General features: G+C 33.5%; 2 protein-coding genes across 2 annotated transcripts; both read right to left on the minus strand.

The window, feature by feature from the left end:
- Window positions 1–796: 796 nt before the first annotated feature.
- On the minus strand, window positions 797–1,875 carry LOC113708242 (CASP-like protein 1C1). The gene is made up of 3 exons (XM_027230703.1): window positions 1,727–1,875; window positions 1,472–1,574; window positions 797–1,021 (listed from the first exon to the last, which is right to left on the minus strand). The coding sequence occupies exons 1-3, from the start codon at window positions 1,873–1,875 to the stop codon at window positions 797–799; spliced, it is 477 nt and encodes a 158-aa protein (XP_027086504.1).
- Window positions 1,876–7,162: 5,287 nt separating this feature from the next.
- Window positions 7,163–8,392, minus strand: LOC113708241 (caffeoylshikimate esterase-like). The gene has a single exon (XM_027230702.2). It carries the CDS (start codon window positions 8,356–8,358, stop codon window positions 7,348–7,350), a length of 1,011 nt encoding a protein of 336 aa, XP_027086503.1. The 5' UTR covers window positions 8,359–8,392; the 3' UTR covers window positions 7,163–7,347.
- Window positions 8,393–15,857: the final 7,465 nt, after the last annotated feature.

Consider the following 15,857-nt stretch of genomic DNA (forward strand, 5'->3'; position numbering starts at 1 on the left):
TTATTTAGAATTGTATAGAAATAAAACGAATAAAGGCAAAAAAAGAGAGATGGAAGAGCATAGATTATTTTATGGAACGCGTTGCAGCTACTTGCTATGTCGTTAAGGCATGTAAGAAAGAGACAAAATAAAAGGATAAAACTTTATAAATACTTTTATTGTTTTAGCACACCAACTTATAGATAAGCATAATTGGTTTTGCAGGTAAAACTCGTACATAATACAAGGCAAACGGATACATAAAACTAAGCTGCAAATGCACCTTTAGTTTGAGGTGACATATTTTTCTCGAGGGTCAAATAATTAATGGTCAAAATTAATTCAACCAAGCTCATGGATATGCTTGAATGTGTATATTTATTCAAATAAAGCAAGTAAATTCCTATTGAGAAGTTGACCATATGCACAAAACTCGACTACATGTAATCAAAATCTTTAGAATTTGATATATTTAGCTGAAATATCCACTAATTGAGGAAGTATTGGTCTAGTAGCTAAAGTCGAAATCCTAAAAGTTAGAGGTTTTTGATTCTAATCCCTTGCCCTTTCCTGCTTTTTAAATCTCATCTTTGCCCTACTAAAAAAATAGCAAAAAAAAAAAACTGAAATATCCAATAGAAATCCACCCACAAGAGCAAGACCTTGACCTCTTTTTTCTTCTCTTTTTTTTTTCTTCCTAACAATTAATCTCACCACCTATGACTTGTGAGCTTAATTACGAGAAAAAAACAAAATTCCGTACAAGATTGATCAAGATGAAAAGTTCCATACACTTCTTATTCCTAGTTAATTAAGCTCATTCAGGAAGTAGAAGAAGGGGATTTACAATCACATGTAAAGAGTAACAAAGAAGAAGAAAATTAACTGTGCATCCAATAGAACCCATGATGAGGGCTCCAAATACTTTGCCACAAAAATTAGGGACGTAGATGCAAACAGGTGACCAATTGGTATGAGAGTTTCCTGCCTTCACCGTCCTAAAAGCTGCTGACAAGCTTGTACTTAGGATAACGTTGACCACCTATTCCACAACTAAAGATCATAACCATCAAAAAGTAAATTATATTGAAATCAATATGAGTTCTCAACTAAACATTATATATTTAGTAATTTCACTTTTGAATTTTGCATATGTGAGTTATTCGTCCCCCTATAAGTGAGTTATTGAATCACATCATAGCATAAAATAAGGATTTTTGTGTTCTAAGGACTCTATATAACTACACCAAAAAAAAAAAAAAAAACTATGAACATTTATAATTGAATCTATTTCTTGAATTGTGTATTCTTCTTTTGTTAAAAAAAAAGAAGAAGGTGGAATTGGATTTACCTTTATTCATTGAACTAAAGCACGGAATAGAAGAATCCCATAACATACATGACAATTTATTAAGATTTTTCACAAGAAGGAATCAAAGATTTTTCACAACAAGGCAATCAAAATAAGGCCAATAGTTAAAGGATTAAATACCATGTCTAGGCCGAGCACCGGGCGCCAAAGCAAACTCCCAGAAGGAAGAAGAAGTACAAGAAGGTTATAAAGGCCTCCAAAGACATTTGCAGCAAAGAAGTACCTAGATACATGGCATTATCTCTATTTAGACAATTAAAGGGGGGGAAAAAAAGAACAAGAAAAAAGTCAATTTTTGAGCTTAAAATTCAAAGTAAGGCCCAAATTCTAATACATCACATTAAAAAAAAAAAAAAGACACAAAAAATTGCTCACTTGAAGCTATTCCAGTTGTCGAATTTTGCTATGAATACGTAATCATCTGTTTCAATTTTCTCAGAACCGGTGGCCATGACAATTGCTGCAACGATGGCTGATACAAAAGCAAGGTTTCTTGCAATAATTGAGCTTTTTGTCTTTGTCATCGATGAGAATTCTATGTTATGGTTCAAATGTATGACCCCCTGAAAACATGAATAAAAAAGATTAAGAGATCATCAAAATCCAAAACTAAACTAGGTTTTGTTAGTAAGAATAAGAATCATCATCTCAAAATTCTTTTACTAGCAGGGTTTGTTGAGTGGAAAGAAGAAGAGTTAAGGGACAAATTAAATAAACGATATATCAGTTTTGAATCTATAAGTGACAGCACTTTTTAATTGGAGGCATAGATAAAACCTTCCAATCCAATAAAAAAGATTAGGAGATCGATCAAAATCCAAAACTAGGATATATTTGTTAATAAGAATAAGAATCATCTTCCCAGTACTCTTTTACAATTAAGAGAAAAATTAAGCAAATGAACAGTGTTGAACCTGCAAGTGACAGGATTGTATGATTGGAAACACAGATAAAAATTCCAAATGAAAGTATTTTCTAAGGATTAAAGGCCAGTAATCATGTTTGATATAGCATTTGAATGAACTTAATGATAACCTTTTAAGTGATATATATTAATTACAGCTAAACATTACAAATCTACTTCGTAGAGAGATGTAATTCGTAGCTTAGTAATTCATTGACGTATGTAGTTCTTCATGGGAGATCAAGCATTGCCTTTCTTCTAATTGCTATTTTCTTTGTAAGACCTACATTTAATAACAGTTCTATAAAGCTCTAAGATTTTAGAGTTTCAGCAGAGAACTAAAAAACACACACACAAAGAATGTAATGCAAAGGGATGATAGATGGTGTGAATTATGGAGGCAAATATATGAACTGAAGCGTGTGTATGCAACTGTGATCATACTGATCTCAAATCACTAACCCCTTTTTGAAAATTGTGAAGGTAAAAATTCCTGAAAAAAGCTACACAAAAAGGAATTCAGCATAAGAAGGCAAAGTTAATTTTGGAAAGAAAGTTGAAGTTAGTTTAGGCTTCGAACAAGGGGGAAAAAAAAGAAAAGAAAAGAAAAATCAACACCAAGCTGGGATCATAATAGAGCAAGAGAAAGAAATAAAGAACTCATATGCAATAAAATAGATCAAGGGAAGAGATTGTAACAGACAGTATAATTCCTGCAGTAAATTTTATCATCTACTCGAACAAGGTTTAGTGTGAAAGAAAATAAAATAAAAAAGATTGTTTATGAAAACATTAAACCTCTATTGAAGAAAAGAGTAGCCTAATCAACATAGAATAATGTAACTTGTGAGTTATGAATTACCTCAAGATCTTGCAGACGACTTCAAAGAAATTGTCGAAAGAGATGGTGTTTCAACTTTATGTGCAGCAGGGCTTTCTAATAACCTAATAACTAAATTAAGTTGCAGAATAATGAGGAAACCCCCTCCAGCTAGCTTCACTGTTCATTTGAGGCAAGAAAATATGGAAACATTACTGAAGATTGTGTTTGTTGGATTGTGTGGGAAAGAAAAAAGAAAAAGAGTATTCCTCCAATAATTTTCCTGTTTTTTTTTTTAACGCGTTTGTTTGGCTTGCAAGAAAATTGCAGAGACTATAATTAGGGAAAGTCTTAAGTAGTAAGTTGTTGCTTATTTTGAGAAAACTTAAAATAGTCCTCAAAACTTGGAGTAGGTCTAAATGGAACTCAAATTCGACAACTAATTGTATTATTTTCTGTCTGTTTTTAATGCATTAAACGGAGTACGTACTAAATTTTCGGTGGATCAAGATGCAAAATATTTTCTTATTGTTGAAGAAAGAAAAAGAGAAGAGGACAGATTTTTAAAAGTAATCTACACATATATATAATCCCAAAATGTTTGAGGAATGAAATGCCATGCGTATTAAAAAATTATTCTCAAGAAATATATCTTGGAGCATGATTGCCTGTGCATTCCTAGGGTTCCCCCAATATGTTCATTGTTTTAATTTTCTTTGCTATTTTTGTTCCTCCTATAATTTAATTCAAAAAATTGAATAAAGAACGGTACACCAACTTTGTTTTCAATTTCACATGTTCATCAATCAACAGGGATCTTACCAAAATAAAATTACGTGTCTGCGAACAAGCATCCAAAAATAATTTTTTTTTTTAAAAAAAAATAAGAACATCCCAAACCAATACATTACATCGAAATTCATGATCCAATGTCCAAGATAATGCAATTTAAAAAAAAAAAAGAAAAAGTGATGGCATGTACAATTGAATCTTGTAAATAAATTATCGTTTTTTTCAATTGGTATGCAATTTGCTAAATAAAATTACGTAGTTATTTCTAAAAATTAAATTTGTCTGTGTATATAAACAAGACAAGTCGGGTGCTCACACGGATTCTCAAACCTCTAACCTTAGCCTGCACTACATTTCTATGGGTACCCAACCCTCCTTTGCTTTGATTAAAAAGTGCAGACACTCCAAATTTAAGAAGGAAACAGGACAGGTTCTGCATCTCAACGATTATTTTCTTTTGCCCATCCCTAAAGATTAAGGTGTCTTCTGGTTAAACAGTAAGAGAAAACTTATTACTGTATTATACTACTAGTTAGACTACGGGCCATTAGTGCTATCTATCTAACAAGAACAAATCTTAACATAAAGCATGGTAGTTTTTCCTCCAATAAACCAGATGCATGTCAGAAACACCTTTTTGATACTGGATCTTGCTGGTAAATTTGAGCATTAAGTTTTCTTCAATAAACCAAATTCATGTAACACGTAACTTTTCGGAATTAGATATTAATGGAATAATTAGCACTATTTGATTACATATGTTCTGCTATTACTGAATCGATAATCCTTTTTTTCTTTTGGAGAATTCATCAACAGCTTTTATTTAAATGAAAGAATGAGGAAGAAAAAAGAAAAATAAACTTTGTAGACAGGGTTTTTTCCTGAGGCGTTAGTTCTTGCAAGAAGTTAAGTTAAACCAAAAGGTGCCAAAATGCAAGGGAACCATAATTGTGAGGTCTATGCCTTTGATCTTTAAATGGCAATCATATTTGGGTCTAAATCAAACTAAACCATGTCAATTAAATGCTCTTTAGAAAAAATCCTTTATACAAACTTCAAATCTTTTATATTTTTATTTCTTCCTTTTTTTTTTTTTTGGCAGATCTGTACACAGGGGAGGGATGCCAGCTTTTATTTTATTAAATAAATATTAAAAAGCAATTGAAGGAGGGGAACATGTACCTAACCTCCAGTACAATTGAAAGTAGCAAACTAGGACTACAACTCTCTTACATTTGTAATTCTCAGATAATTAAGGAAAACTAAAACTATCTAGTTGTACTACTGATTTTACATTTTCTTGGTAATTGCTGGACAGAGTGGAAGAGAAAATGTCTTGTGAAATGAAGACCCATTTAAAATCTGCAATTGGTGTTTTAGTTTAGAAAGGGATAATTTCGTAAACCTCCTTTGAGATTCATGACAATTATATTGCAGCCACCTTGCTCGAGATTTGAAAAACTACACTTATCTTCCTTGGTATTGTGAAAAGACTATAATAGTTTTGACGATTCCACAAATCCTAAATGAAAAGTAGGTGTAAAGAAAAGGAAAAACCATATTTTTCAAATATTTCTTAATCCAAAAGCTCTACACTCATCTCACCTAATACATTATATTAGATTTCTAGGTCATCTAAATGGATTTCTCGTTTAGTTTCATAAATAGCTAACCGGTAGGGATGCATTTGTTAAAATTAGTTTCATCACAACTTACTTAGCAAAGAAAAAAAGAAGCCCAAACATTTAAAAATATTAAAAAAAATGATGTCTTGAAACATAGCCAAAATTTTGCTGCAAAGATTACCTTAAAACTTTTTGCTTGGCAAGTAATGTTGATATTTGATTTCTTTTGTCATTTAATTTTGTAAATCAAATAGGGGCAATATAGGATATTCATTAGACTTTTTGTACTTACATCACCATTTGTTATCAAAACATACTTCTTTTTAGGGGAGGTTCCTATGATTTTTCAAATCTCAAGAGAGAGGTGGCTGCATTTCTGAAATCATCCCTTCTAGAAATCACATTGCACAAAGGCCATCTAGAAAACGTGGACGAGGCAAACAACAGTTGCAGCAATAGAGAATCAAACTTCCGCAACAATCCCATTAATTTGTCTTGCAACACATAATTCCAATCCAACACACAAAGCTTGCGCCTCTGCCTGTAACACCTCCATCTCCCCAAACTCCTTGTAATGAGCGACTACTACTTCTTAGCCACGATGATCCCGATCTATCCCACCACCCCTCACACGGCCACCTACCACGCCAGCATCCGGAGGCTGCCATGCCACTGATATTTCTACTTCTTCCTCTATGAGAAGAGTTTCTTGGATCTTGCTTCTCTATTTAGCAGTGTTTTGAATCTCAAACGGGTAGTAACTCAACTAAAGTACCCAAAAAAAAAAAAAAGAATAAAATTGTTTTTCTTCCTGGTCTTTTGCAATCAAGAAACAGGTTTGACGGGGTCAATGAAGTGCTGGTGTTTTCCAATTCAATGAAGTGCCGGACAATCAGAAGTTTTCTCGGTCGAACCGGTCAAAGTGACCGGTCTGGTCCAAGTTCAGTAATCACTACTCTCTGACTCTAGCTACTCGCCCCGTGTGAATGATCCAGCGGCAGCGCCTCTCACCAGTGAACCTTGAGGTCACAAGTTCGAGTCTCCGCTCTACTGGATTCCTCCGCGCACTTAACGTGTTCGGGCCGGATTGGGCGTCGGGTCCGGATCGCAGGGGATTAGTCGGGCCTCGTAAGAATTGATCCGAACACCCTGTCTCGAGAGAAAAAAAAAAAAAAAAAAAAAAGAGACTCTAGCTACTCATTCTAGACGTTCACAAATCACAAGTGAAGCAATTTTTCTTCTGAAACTAAAATATAAATGATAACCTGAAACGTTGCATTTATTAAGTCAGAAGAAAGCTTAATTACAGACCGACATTCATGACAATGTCATACTATTTGTCCTTAAAGTGAAAAAGAATATGCCTTTGACAGAAAACCAAATAAATTCTGTATCAAGATTTACTCCATGTACTGCAACTGCTTAATTAGCTCAGGGATCTCACAAATTTGAATTGTCATTTTTTTTTTCAAAAATATTTTTTTTTGCGAACATATTTCTCAAATATCTTTTTACTTCACATATAACAAAGTACTATAACATATTTTTTTACAAATACTTCAAAAAATAGCAATCTAAACGGTTATTTTCTAGCATAATTTGCTTAAAGTAACTGAATAAAAGAATAGGCTAATTGGACAAGATTTTAAACATTTGAATTTCACAGTGTCTGTGTGAAAACATAAGCCTAATCTTATAGGTATTATGTATTTATAGGTATAGTAATCTCTTATACATTTTCACTGTGTCTTTCTATAAACAAGATAACGGTAATTCTCAAGGACTTTCTATATCGTAAATTATTGAAATACATCAATCAGGGGAACTTTAGGAATTTCAAAGGAGTGAGCCTAATCTAATTTACGTGATCCAATTCAGCTCTCACTTCAATCCAAGAAATTACTGTACCAAAAATAAGCTCAACACTTTCATTTGGTTCTCCAATTAACTGATGCCGCATTCCAGCAAAAATCTTCAAAGTCTTATCCTTGCTAGCTGCTGACTCAAACACAAATTTAGCAGCCTCAGGGTCACAAATCCTGTCATCTTCCCCATGCAAAATCAGCAAAGGAACCTCCAATTCGTGGCATTTCCTCTGAATATAACTGCAAGTTTTCATCAGCTCTTGAGCAGTAATAGCCGGTGGTTTTCCCGAGCTCGGCCGGTTTGGACTCTTGGCCACCAGCTGCTTCTTCCAGTCCTCCTTGTAAGACCCTCTTGGTGGAGGTTTCATAAAAGTTATCCTCCAAGAAGGTGCAATAAAAGCAGCCACTGGGAGAAGTTTCTCCAATGGCCATAATGGTTTGAACTTATTCGAAACTCCACACATAGGACCGCTCAAAACTATACCATTCCATTCATTTCTTTGCCTCAAGCCAATGAGGATGGCAATTGCACCTCCCATTGATTCTCCATATAGAAAAGCTGGCAATTTTGGATGCTCAGCTCTTGCTGAATTGAAGAAGAGGATGCAGTCAGAGACAAGAAACTGAAAGTTGGAGATTTGACCAGGTAAGCCTTCGGAGTATCCATGGCCCTCAAGGTCAAGAGCACAAACGAAGTATCCAGCTTTGGCTATGGCTACTGCGTTTAGTTCAAACAGCCAGCTGCTTTCTGAAGAATAGCCATGAATCATTCCCACTAACCCTTTTAGCCTAGCTGTGGAATCAGGCTGCCATGATTGAGTGAAAATCTTCATGCTTTTCTTGTTCAGCATGAAGCTTTCTTTATGAAGTATTTGATGTTTCTTGTAGAATTCCTCTCTTGTAAGATCTCCATAGGGGCTGTTTTCATTAGCTTGGTGAATGGGATGGGAAGAAGCCATACTTTTTCGTGTCCTTTTGGCTTTGCTGGATGTATAGCTCATTGAATATTTATAGTTAGCCAAACATGTAGGAAACTCTCTCTAGCTGGTGTAGGCTACTTCTACATCAAGGGATATCCCATTTCTTTTCTTTTCTTTTCTTTTTTTCGTTTTATTCATTCATTTATTTATTTATTTTGGGGGAATGGAAGTGAGGGGAAAATTAGGAAGATAAAGTCGAAGCCCTCCATTGTTTTTTTTCCTTTTTTTTAAGATAATTTAAAATGATTTCGTGTAGAGTTCCATATTTGTTTTCATAGTAGACCTATCAAATTAATCAAGGAGTGCACTATTAATAAGGCCAAATTACCTTTAACCCTTCTATATATGATCCGGCGTTTTATCACATAATTTTTCTTAATTTAAAAATCTATACACAACCCTATTATAATTTGGCCTAAAATATCATCTTTATTTTTTTTTTTGGTTAAAACTAACCGTCAAAATTAAAATGTCAAACAAAAACTACTTTGGCAAAAGACTACTTCGGCTTACTAAATCATAATAAATTTTAATTTGCCCCAAAAACTACTTTGTTGTGGCCTATACTTATCATTCTACATTCTATGCATGATAGTGTTCATTTTCATCTACGCAACTGTATGAATGGTGGCGTTCCGAATCATCCAATGTCAATTCTCCAACTGTGATAACGGTGGGCACTAATAAATACATATGAGGAGACGCATCAAACTCCATGCATGACAAGTCGGCTGTCCTTTTACGTATTTGGCTTGTACACAAGACAAGGAATTTCAATATTTTTTCATACTTCTACACAAATTAAGAAATTTAATGTGCCAACAAATGATTGATCCTCACCAACTCGAAAGTAATAAAATGTAAACCGACAAACATATGAAGAGTCGATTTTTGGGGTTAAATCTGGAATTAGGTTTAATTAACTAAATTCAAAAGTCTGAAAAAAAAAAAGACAAGCATATGAAGAGGGTACAAGTGTGTGATGTTGGTTTTAAGATGTCAAGCGACATTAAAGTCTGCAAAATAGCTGTTGTTAGTTGCCGGTTGTATATATTATGAGGTTTTAATTACTCCTCCGTCCCACTTTCACAGTCCTGTTTCTTTTTTTTACACAGTTTAAGAAAAAGTAGTTAATTTTATTGGAAAAGTAAATTTAGATTACTATTTTTCTAAAATATCCTCACATTAAATATGGTACAACTTTATGGGAACTTGAATTGATGATAAAAAAAGAATCAACTCTCATTAAATGGGGTAGGTTTATAGTAACAACTACTTACATTGAATAAAGGTATTTTAGAAAAATTAAAATACAACTACATTCTTCAATTAGAAAGTGGACTACAATTTGAGATAGATAAAAAAAGGAATACAGGACTATCAAAGTGGGACGGATGAAGTAATTATTTACAGATTAATTTTGGTAACAAAAGCTTTAATGCACTTCTCTCGTCAAAAAAGTTAAGCATAGTATGCTTAAATATTAGAGTAAATCTTATATATATATATATATATGTATATTATTGTCGTTAGATTCATGACATAAGTATAAAGGTTAAATTTTAAATTTAAATTTTAGATAGTTGCTATTTATCCAATACTTACAGTGTATAAGTATATACAATATCAGTGTAAAAAAGATTAATCTTAAATATTAACCCATTATAACAAACTCTATTCCGATTTCTTTCTTAGATATATACGGTTGATATTAGATTTTCCTTTTAACTTGAAAGCATAACCGGAACACAAATTTCTTGAAACAATAATATGTTTGACAAGGCATAATTTCAGGGACAGGGATTGGTGTGGTTACAGCTGACGAGATTGAGCCATCTCAATTCGGTCCGACTTGAGTTTTTCATTTCAAAATTATATGGGACTTAAATGGGACAAAATTTGAAAATCTAGAGTGTAAAGTGCCCAAAATTGAGATTTTAAGATATAAAGTATCCAAAATTGAAGTTTAGGATATAAAGTGAGAAAACAAAATAAGTTCGGGAGTGTAAAGTAGAATTTTTTCAACAAATATTATGTTATGGAACAAATAATGTATACTTGGATTGAAAAAAAAAAAAATTTCTGCGTTTGTGTTAAAATCCTAAAACTCATGTTGCTACTTTTGAAAAAAAAAAAATATGTCTTTTACTTGGTCCCCCCCAATGTCAAAATTTGTTTTCCCCTCAATATGCATTTCTTAGATCAGAAAAGAAAAGAGTGGTGGTTACTAGCGGTTAGGCAGAAGGTGAACTATAATTTTGCTCTCTGTTGTCTGACATATATGATGCATGCCAAAGATTCGATGAAATAATCATTTGCCTAAAATGCTTTAATTGTCAGCATTGTAATGTATAAGTAAACATTAATTATTGTAAGAACATTTGCCAATTGCTCTAAATTTTTTCTTTATATTTAAACGAAAAAAAATAGGTGAGAATATCATGGTCAAAATGGCTTATTGATTAGATTTCAATTGGAAGAGAAGAGACATTAATTGAAAGCAAAATCTGTAAACTCCAAGAACCTATTATACTATAAGAATCTGAAGATGATTTATCCATTTTGATGTTTAGTTGGTAATTAAGCTTTCTCTAATGAAATTTAATGAACTATCAGATACAAAATGAATGAATATATAACTCAGATTAATTTTTAAAAAATCCAAAAACAAAACCCTCAATGACCTAATTAAATATGGACAAGATTTTCTTCTTTTGAACTTTTCCTATTACCTGCAAAGCTCTTAATAATAATTTGAGGATTCTTTGGTTGGTTTGCTGGTCTAATAAATGTTCGGGTGATTTGTCATCCATTGTGCCGTCTTTTGTTTCTTTTAGTCAAACCAACATTAAAGCATTGCCATCTCAATTACTAACCATTTATGATGCCTAGCACATTCTAGATTACCCCAACTTTCTGCTTGCTACGTAAAATTCAAATCAGAAGATCTCAACCATGAATTATTTCCAAGAATCGTTATTGTCATTTGTCAATTGCTGACTTTCATTTGCTAAGAAACTCTTCCTTTTCTTGTTCTCTTTTTCCAAAAGCATATGTAAGTTAATAAATATTGTCAAGAAAAACCGCACCGGAAACCAACTAGCTGACAACAACAAATCCAGAGAAATCTTGTTATATACTTCAGTGGACATAGTTTTATATGCCAGTGTGAATGTGAAGGAGGATTTGATTGCACCTCAACTGCCAAATTATCCTGGTGAAAACTTGTGGGCTTAAATTGATAGGGATGGTTTTCGGACCTAACAACCATAACTCGTTGGCATTCTTTATACTGACAACAGACAAGATATTAGAAAACCGTAAATAAATAAACCAACTGACCAAGTGATAATTGCACCGAAGATCTTCATAGGAAAAAGTTTGCAACTTCTTTAGATAAATTAAGGGATTAAGCTTGAGAAGAGGAGTAGAAGAGAGGCAGCAGCTTTCAGCGATTTCGTGCTATATGCAATTTCTTATGCATCAAGCAATGAAAACTTGTCATATTCAATATGGGCTGATTGTGCTGATTGACCCTAACCTGCGACTTACAAGAATAAACAAACAATATTTTAACATGTTTTGATGGGAATTAGGAAGATCAAAATCAAATTTAGTTTTGTGCTTGATGTTTTGGCAATAAATCACACCATTAGATTGCCCTGTAGCATTTATGTAGTATCTTTTGCATGGCATGAATCATGAGAGTCAAGGTCGAAGGTGAAGTCATTGTTGTATCCCAGCCCAAGAGCGTTGTCGTTACTAGCACTTTTTATGGAGTAATAGAGAAGAAGAGAAACGAAAACTTCAAGCCCCCCAAAATTTAAGTATGTGTATGTATGAAGAATCGGAAGAGGAAAGGAAAAGAGATATGTAAGTAAGATATGGGGAGACTGTGACATACGTTCTTTTCCTTTTTCTTTTTTTTTTTTTCCTTTTTTCCTCTTATTGTAGTAATAGACATGAAGAAAAGGAAGAAAAACTAGACTTACTATTTCCAAAGAGATGGAAAAAGAAACAAGAGAAAAGCATGCAATCACATTAATTAGGTTCTGCCAATTGGAGAAAATCAGGCATTTTTATGATCTAATATGGGCTGAATTCAGAGATTTAGCAGTGTCTTAATCACCAAACAATGAAACAGTGCCATTAATTAACATGGGCAGATTGAACTGGTTGACTCTAACCTGCCACTTAAATGAATAAACAAATAATTTTCTACGTGTTTTGCTGGTTTTGTCCTTGACATTATGGCAAGATATCACATCATTAGATGGCTGTTTAGCAATAAGTAGCACTTTTTTGCATGGCATGGATAAATTTGGTACATGTTTTGATGGTCAAGGAAAAGATCAAATTTACTTGTATCCTCAACATTATGGCAAAGGATGGCATCATTAGATGGCTGTCTTGCAATTATGTACTTTTGTCATGGCATGAATCATCTAACAGCCTAAGTCAAAGGTGAAGTCAGTATAGTATATTTGTATACTGTATTCTCACTTGAGATTCTCGGTGACATGTTTTCTATGCCAATTCAATGTCACCTATAATATTGTGCCAAGTGTCTTGTTATTATTTACACTTATGTTAAACCAAACCAAATTGAATTATTAGAAAATTAAAGTGTAAATAATAACATGACACTTGCTGCAATACTATAGATGGCATTGAATTAGCATAGAAAAACATGTCACCGAGAATTTCAAGTGCTGTATTCCAGCGCAGGATCATTAATTACCAGCTTCTTTTGTCTAATAGAGAGGGGAAAATAATTAAACAAATTCAAACTTCTCAAAATTAATGAATTAATTTATATGTGCGATTAGAGAAGAGGAAAAGAAAAGAGATGATAAAATGTCATAAAGAAGAGTGTGATACATGTTCATAGGTAGTAGACACAGGGAAATGAGAGACAAATTAAAGTAGATTTACTGTTTCCATTTAAGTATACAAGCAAGGATCTAATGGGAAGCCAGTATGAGAAAAGAACCCTCCAAATGAATATTTCAGACATTTTCTGGCCCGATGTTTCTGGAGGATTTAAGTATTTTGTTGCGAAGGATGAACTTTAATTCGTGATCTCAATATTTGGTTAAAAAAGTGTATAAAATTTTGGGAAGTGAAATGCAGGGGTGGAAATTAGATAGCAATTGAAGTAGCGTAAGTTTTGAGGTAATAATTAAGAGAGAATTGTGATTGGTGTTCTCAAAGTTTAGATGCTGCTCTAAAGTAGGTTTTAATGTTTCTACAAAACAATTCGATCTGAAACTTTATGTTTCCAATTTTAACCAACCAAGGTGGTATATAAAGTCACGAAAATAAATATCCTTCCATCATGATTCCAATTTTAATAGGAAAAAAAACCATAATGTTTTAAGGTATACCAAGTGACCATTTATTAATACACACGGTCTACACCGAATTTATGATATGCATTCAAAAATTTATAGTTATTACCCTTTTTCCCTTACATTTAAATACTTGGCTTATTTAACTTAATTCTGTTTTTTTTTTTTTTTGAAAAATTAACACCTGAATCTCATGTTAACGAGTGTCCACTCTTAGGCCCTCCAGGCAGCTCAGTCGGTCATGCTTTCCTCTTTAGGGGCGTTGTCCGGCCTTAGGCAACCAAGGTTCGAGTCTACCTGGAGTTACCGTGTCCGGAGTGGAGTGGAGCCTCCTCTCCCGGGCCGCAGGGGATTAGTCGGGCCCCGTAAGAATTGATCCGGACACCCCTATGTCGAAAAAAAAAAAAAAAAAGTGTCCACTCTTAGACCCAAAAAAAAAAAAACACTGGTTAGAATTTATTCAATTAGCTATGATGAAAGTATTCCACGAATAAAATGCGTCTACATGTTTATCAATTCCACGTAAGTTTGAAGTCTTCTAGCAATATATTTGCAAAATACCCCCTTAAAATTGGCAAACACCAAGATCAATGCCACAACCTTTTTCTTGCCCCAAAAAATGTAAAATTGGTAATGCACTCTTATCAATGTAGTGCAAGCCAAGAGATTAGACAGATTTGTTAAGTGTCACATAATAAACCAACTTGATTTCAATCTAGAATGAAACATGCACTGATGATTTACTACTAATCCTCTGACATTCAACAAGAGATGAATACTAAATCATCAATGTGCTTGCTTCAAGATTACGTAAGGATAGAAAGACTACTCAAATGGTGGAATACCACTTATAATTTTTTTTCGAAACGATAAATTGTATTGATTATGTCAAAAGTACGTACAATTTGAGCAAAGACTCAATAATCACTCTACAATTTGTGCATCTTAGCACAATGGAATAGGATAGACCCGTTCCATATCTTGAAAGCTGCTCAAAGCTTGAGCACCAATTCTATAACTAATCTTAACACAATGGAATACCATGTATAGTTGATAGGAAAATATTTGGGTAAACCTAATCTTATAGATTAGGTGCTTTAAACTAGCATTAGCATTTGTGCCTTATTCAGTGTATATTGGTCAATAAAACCAAACTTATCCAAGTAGTATTTTTTTTTTTCTGATGGCATGGGTATTCGGGCTTTTGACCCGACTAATCCCACTCCGACCCAAGAGAGAAGGCCCCACTCCACTCTGAGCACGGTAGCAAGGGGGCTCGAACCCTGGTTGCCCAAGTAAATCTATCATACCCTAATGAGGGGGAGCAGACCGCTCGAGCTAACTCTTGGAGCTATCCAAGTAGTATTTGCTTGCTTGATTTAGCAAATTTCATGTATGACCAAAATGTGCAATATTTCATCAGTCGAGTCAGTGTTGAATAGTTTTTTGGTGGACCAATTGCTCCAAACCAATTCACTTGTTCTACCCGTGAATACGGACAAGTTCAGCCTACAGATCCAATTGAAAGTCCACTGGGCCCCCGCTAACCAAGTAGAGCTTAGCTTTTAAAACTTTTTAACGATCTGGGTTGGGTTCCAAGCAATAATTTGCGGGACCCATTAGCACTTTTTTTTTGAATATTTATTTTTTACTCCCAAATACAAAAGTTCAATTTTTTTTTATTAGATCTATCTAACGGGTGTCGGACATTGTTAAGATGGATTTTAGGTGTTCATATTTTGAAAAAATAACATTAATTAGGGAAAACATATAAATGTAAGACAGTATAATAATTATTTGAATGTGAATTCATATAATGAGTTAGGTGTAATATAAATGTATTAACGAGTACCCATTGTACGTCTATTAGAAAAAAATCCTTTTTACTTTTTGAATATTGATTGAGTTTGTGTTAAATGCTTGGGTTTGTTTGGATTGAGTATTATTTTTCTCAATTTTATTTGCTTACATCATCATTACAATTTTCAATACACTTTTTTATCTTCCCAATTACATTTTTATCTCACATACATCACGTCACAAAAAGTGTTACAGTAAAAATATTCCAAATAACTTACCATCCAAAAGTTTGTAGGGTTTGGAGGAAGAAGAAATATGTGTTCCGAGTTGAAGAAACACTGGTCAAGAGTTTGCATGGAACAAAAGTGT

This window comes from Coffea arabica, chromosome 9c, assembly GCF_036785885.1.
Source record: "Coffea arabica cultivar ET-39 chromosome 9c, Coffea Arabica ET-39 HiFi, whole genome shotgun sequence".
Lineage (NCBI taxonomy): Eukaryota > Viridiplantae > Streptophyta > Magnoliopsida > Gentianales > Rubiaceae > Coffea > Coffea arabica.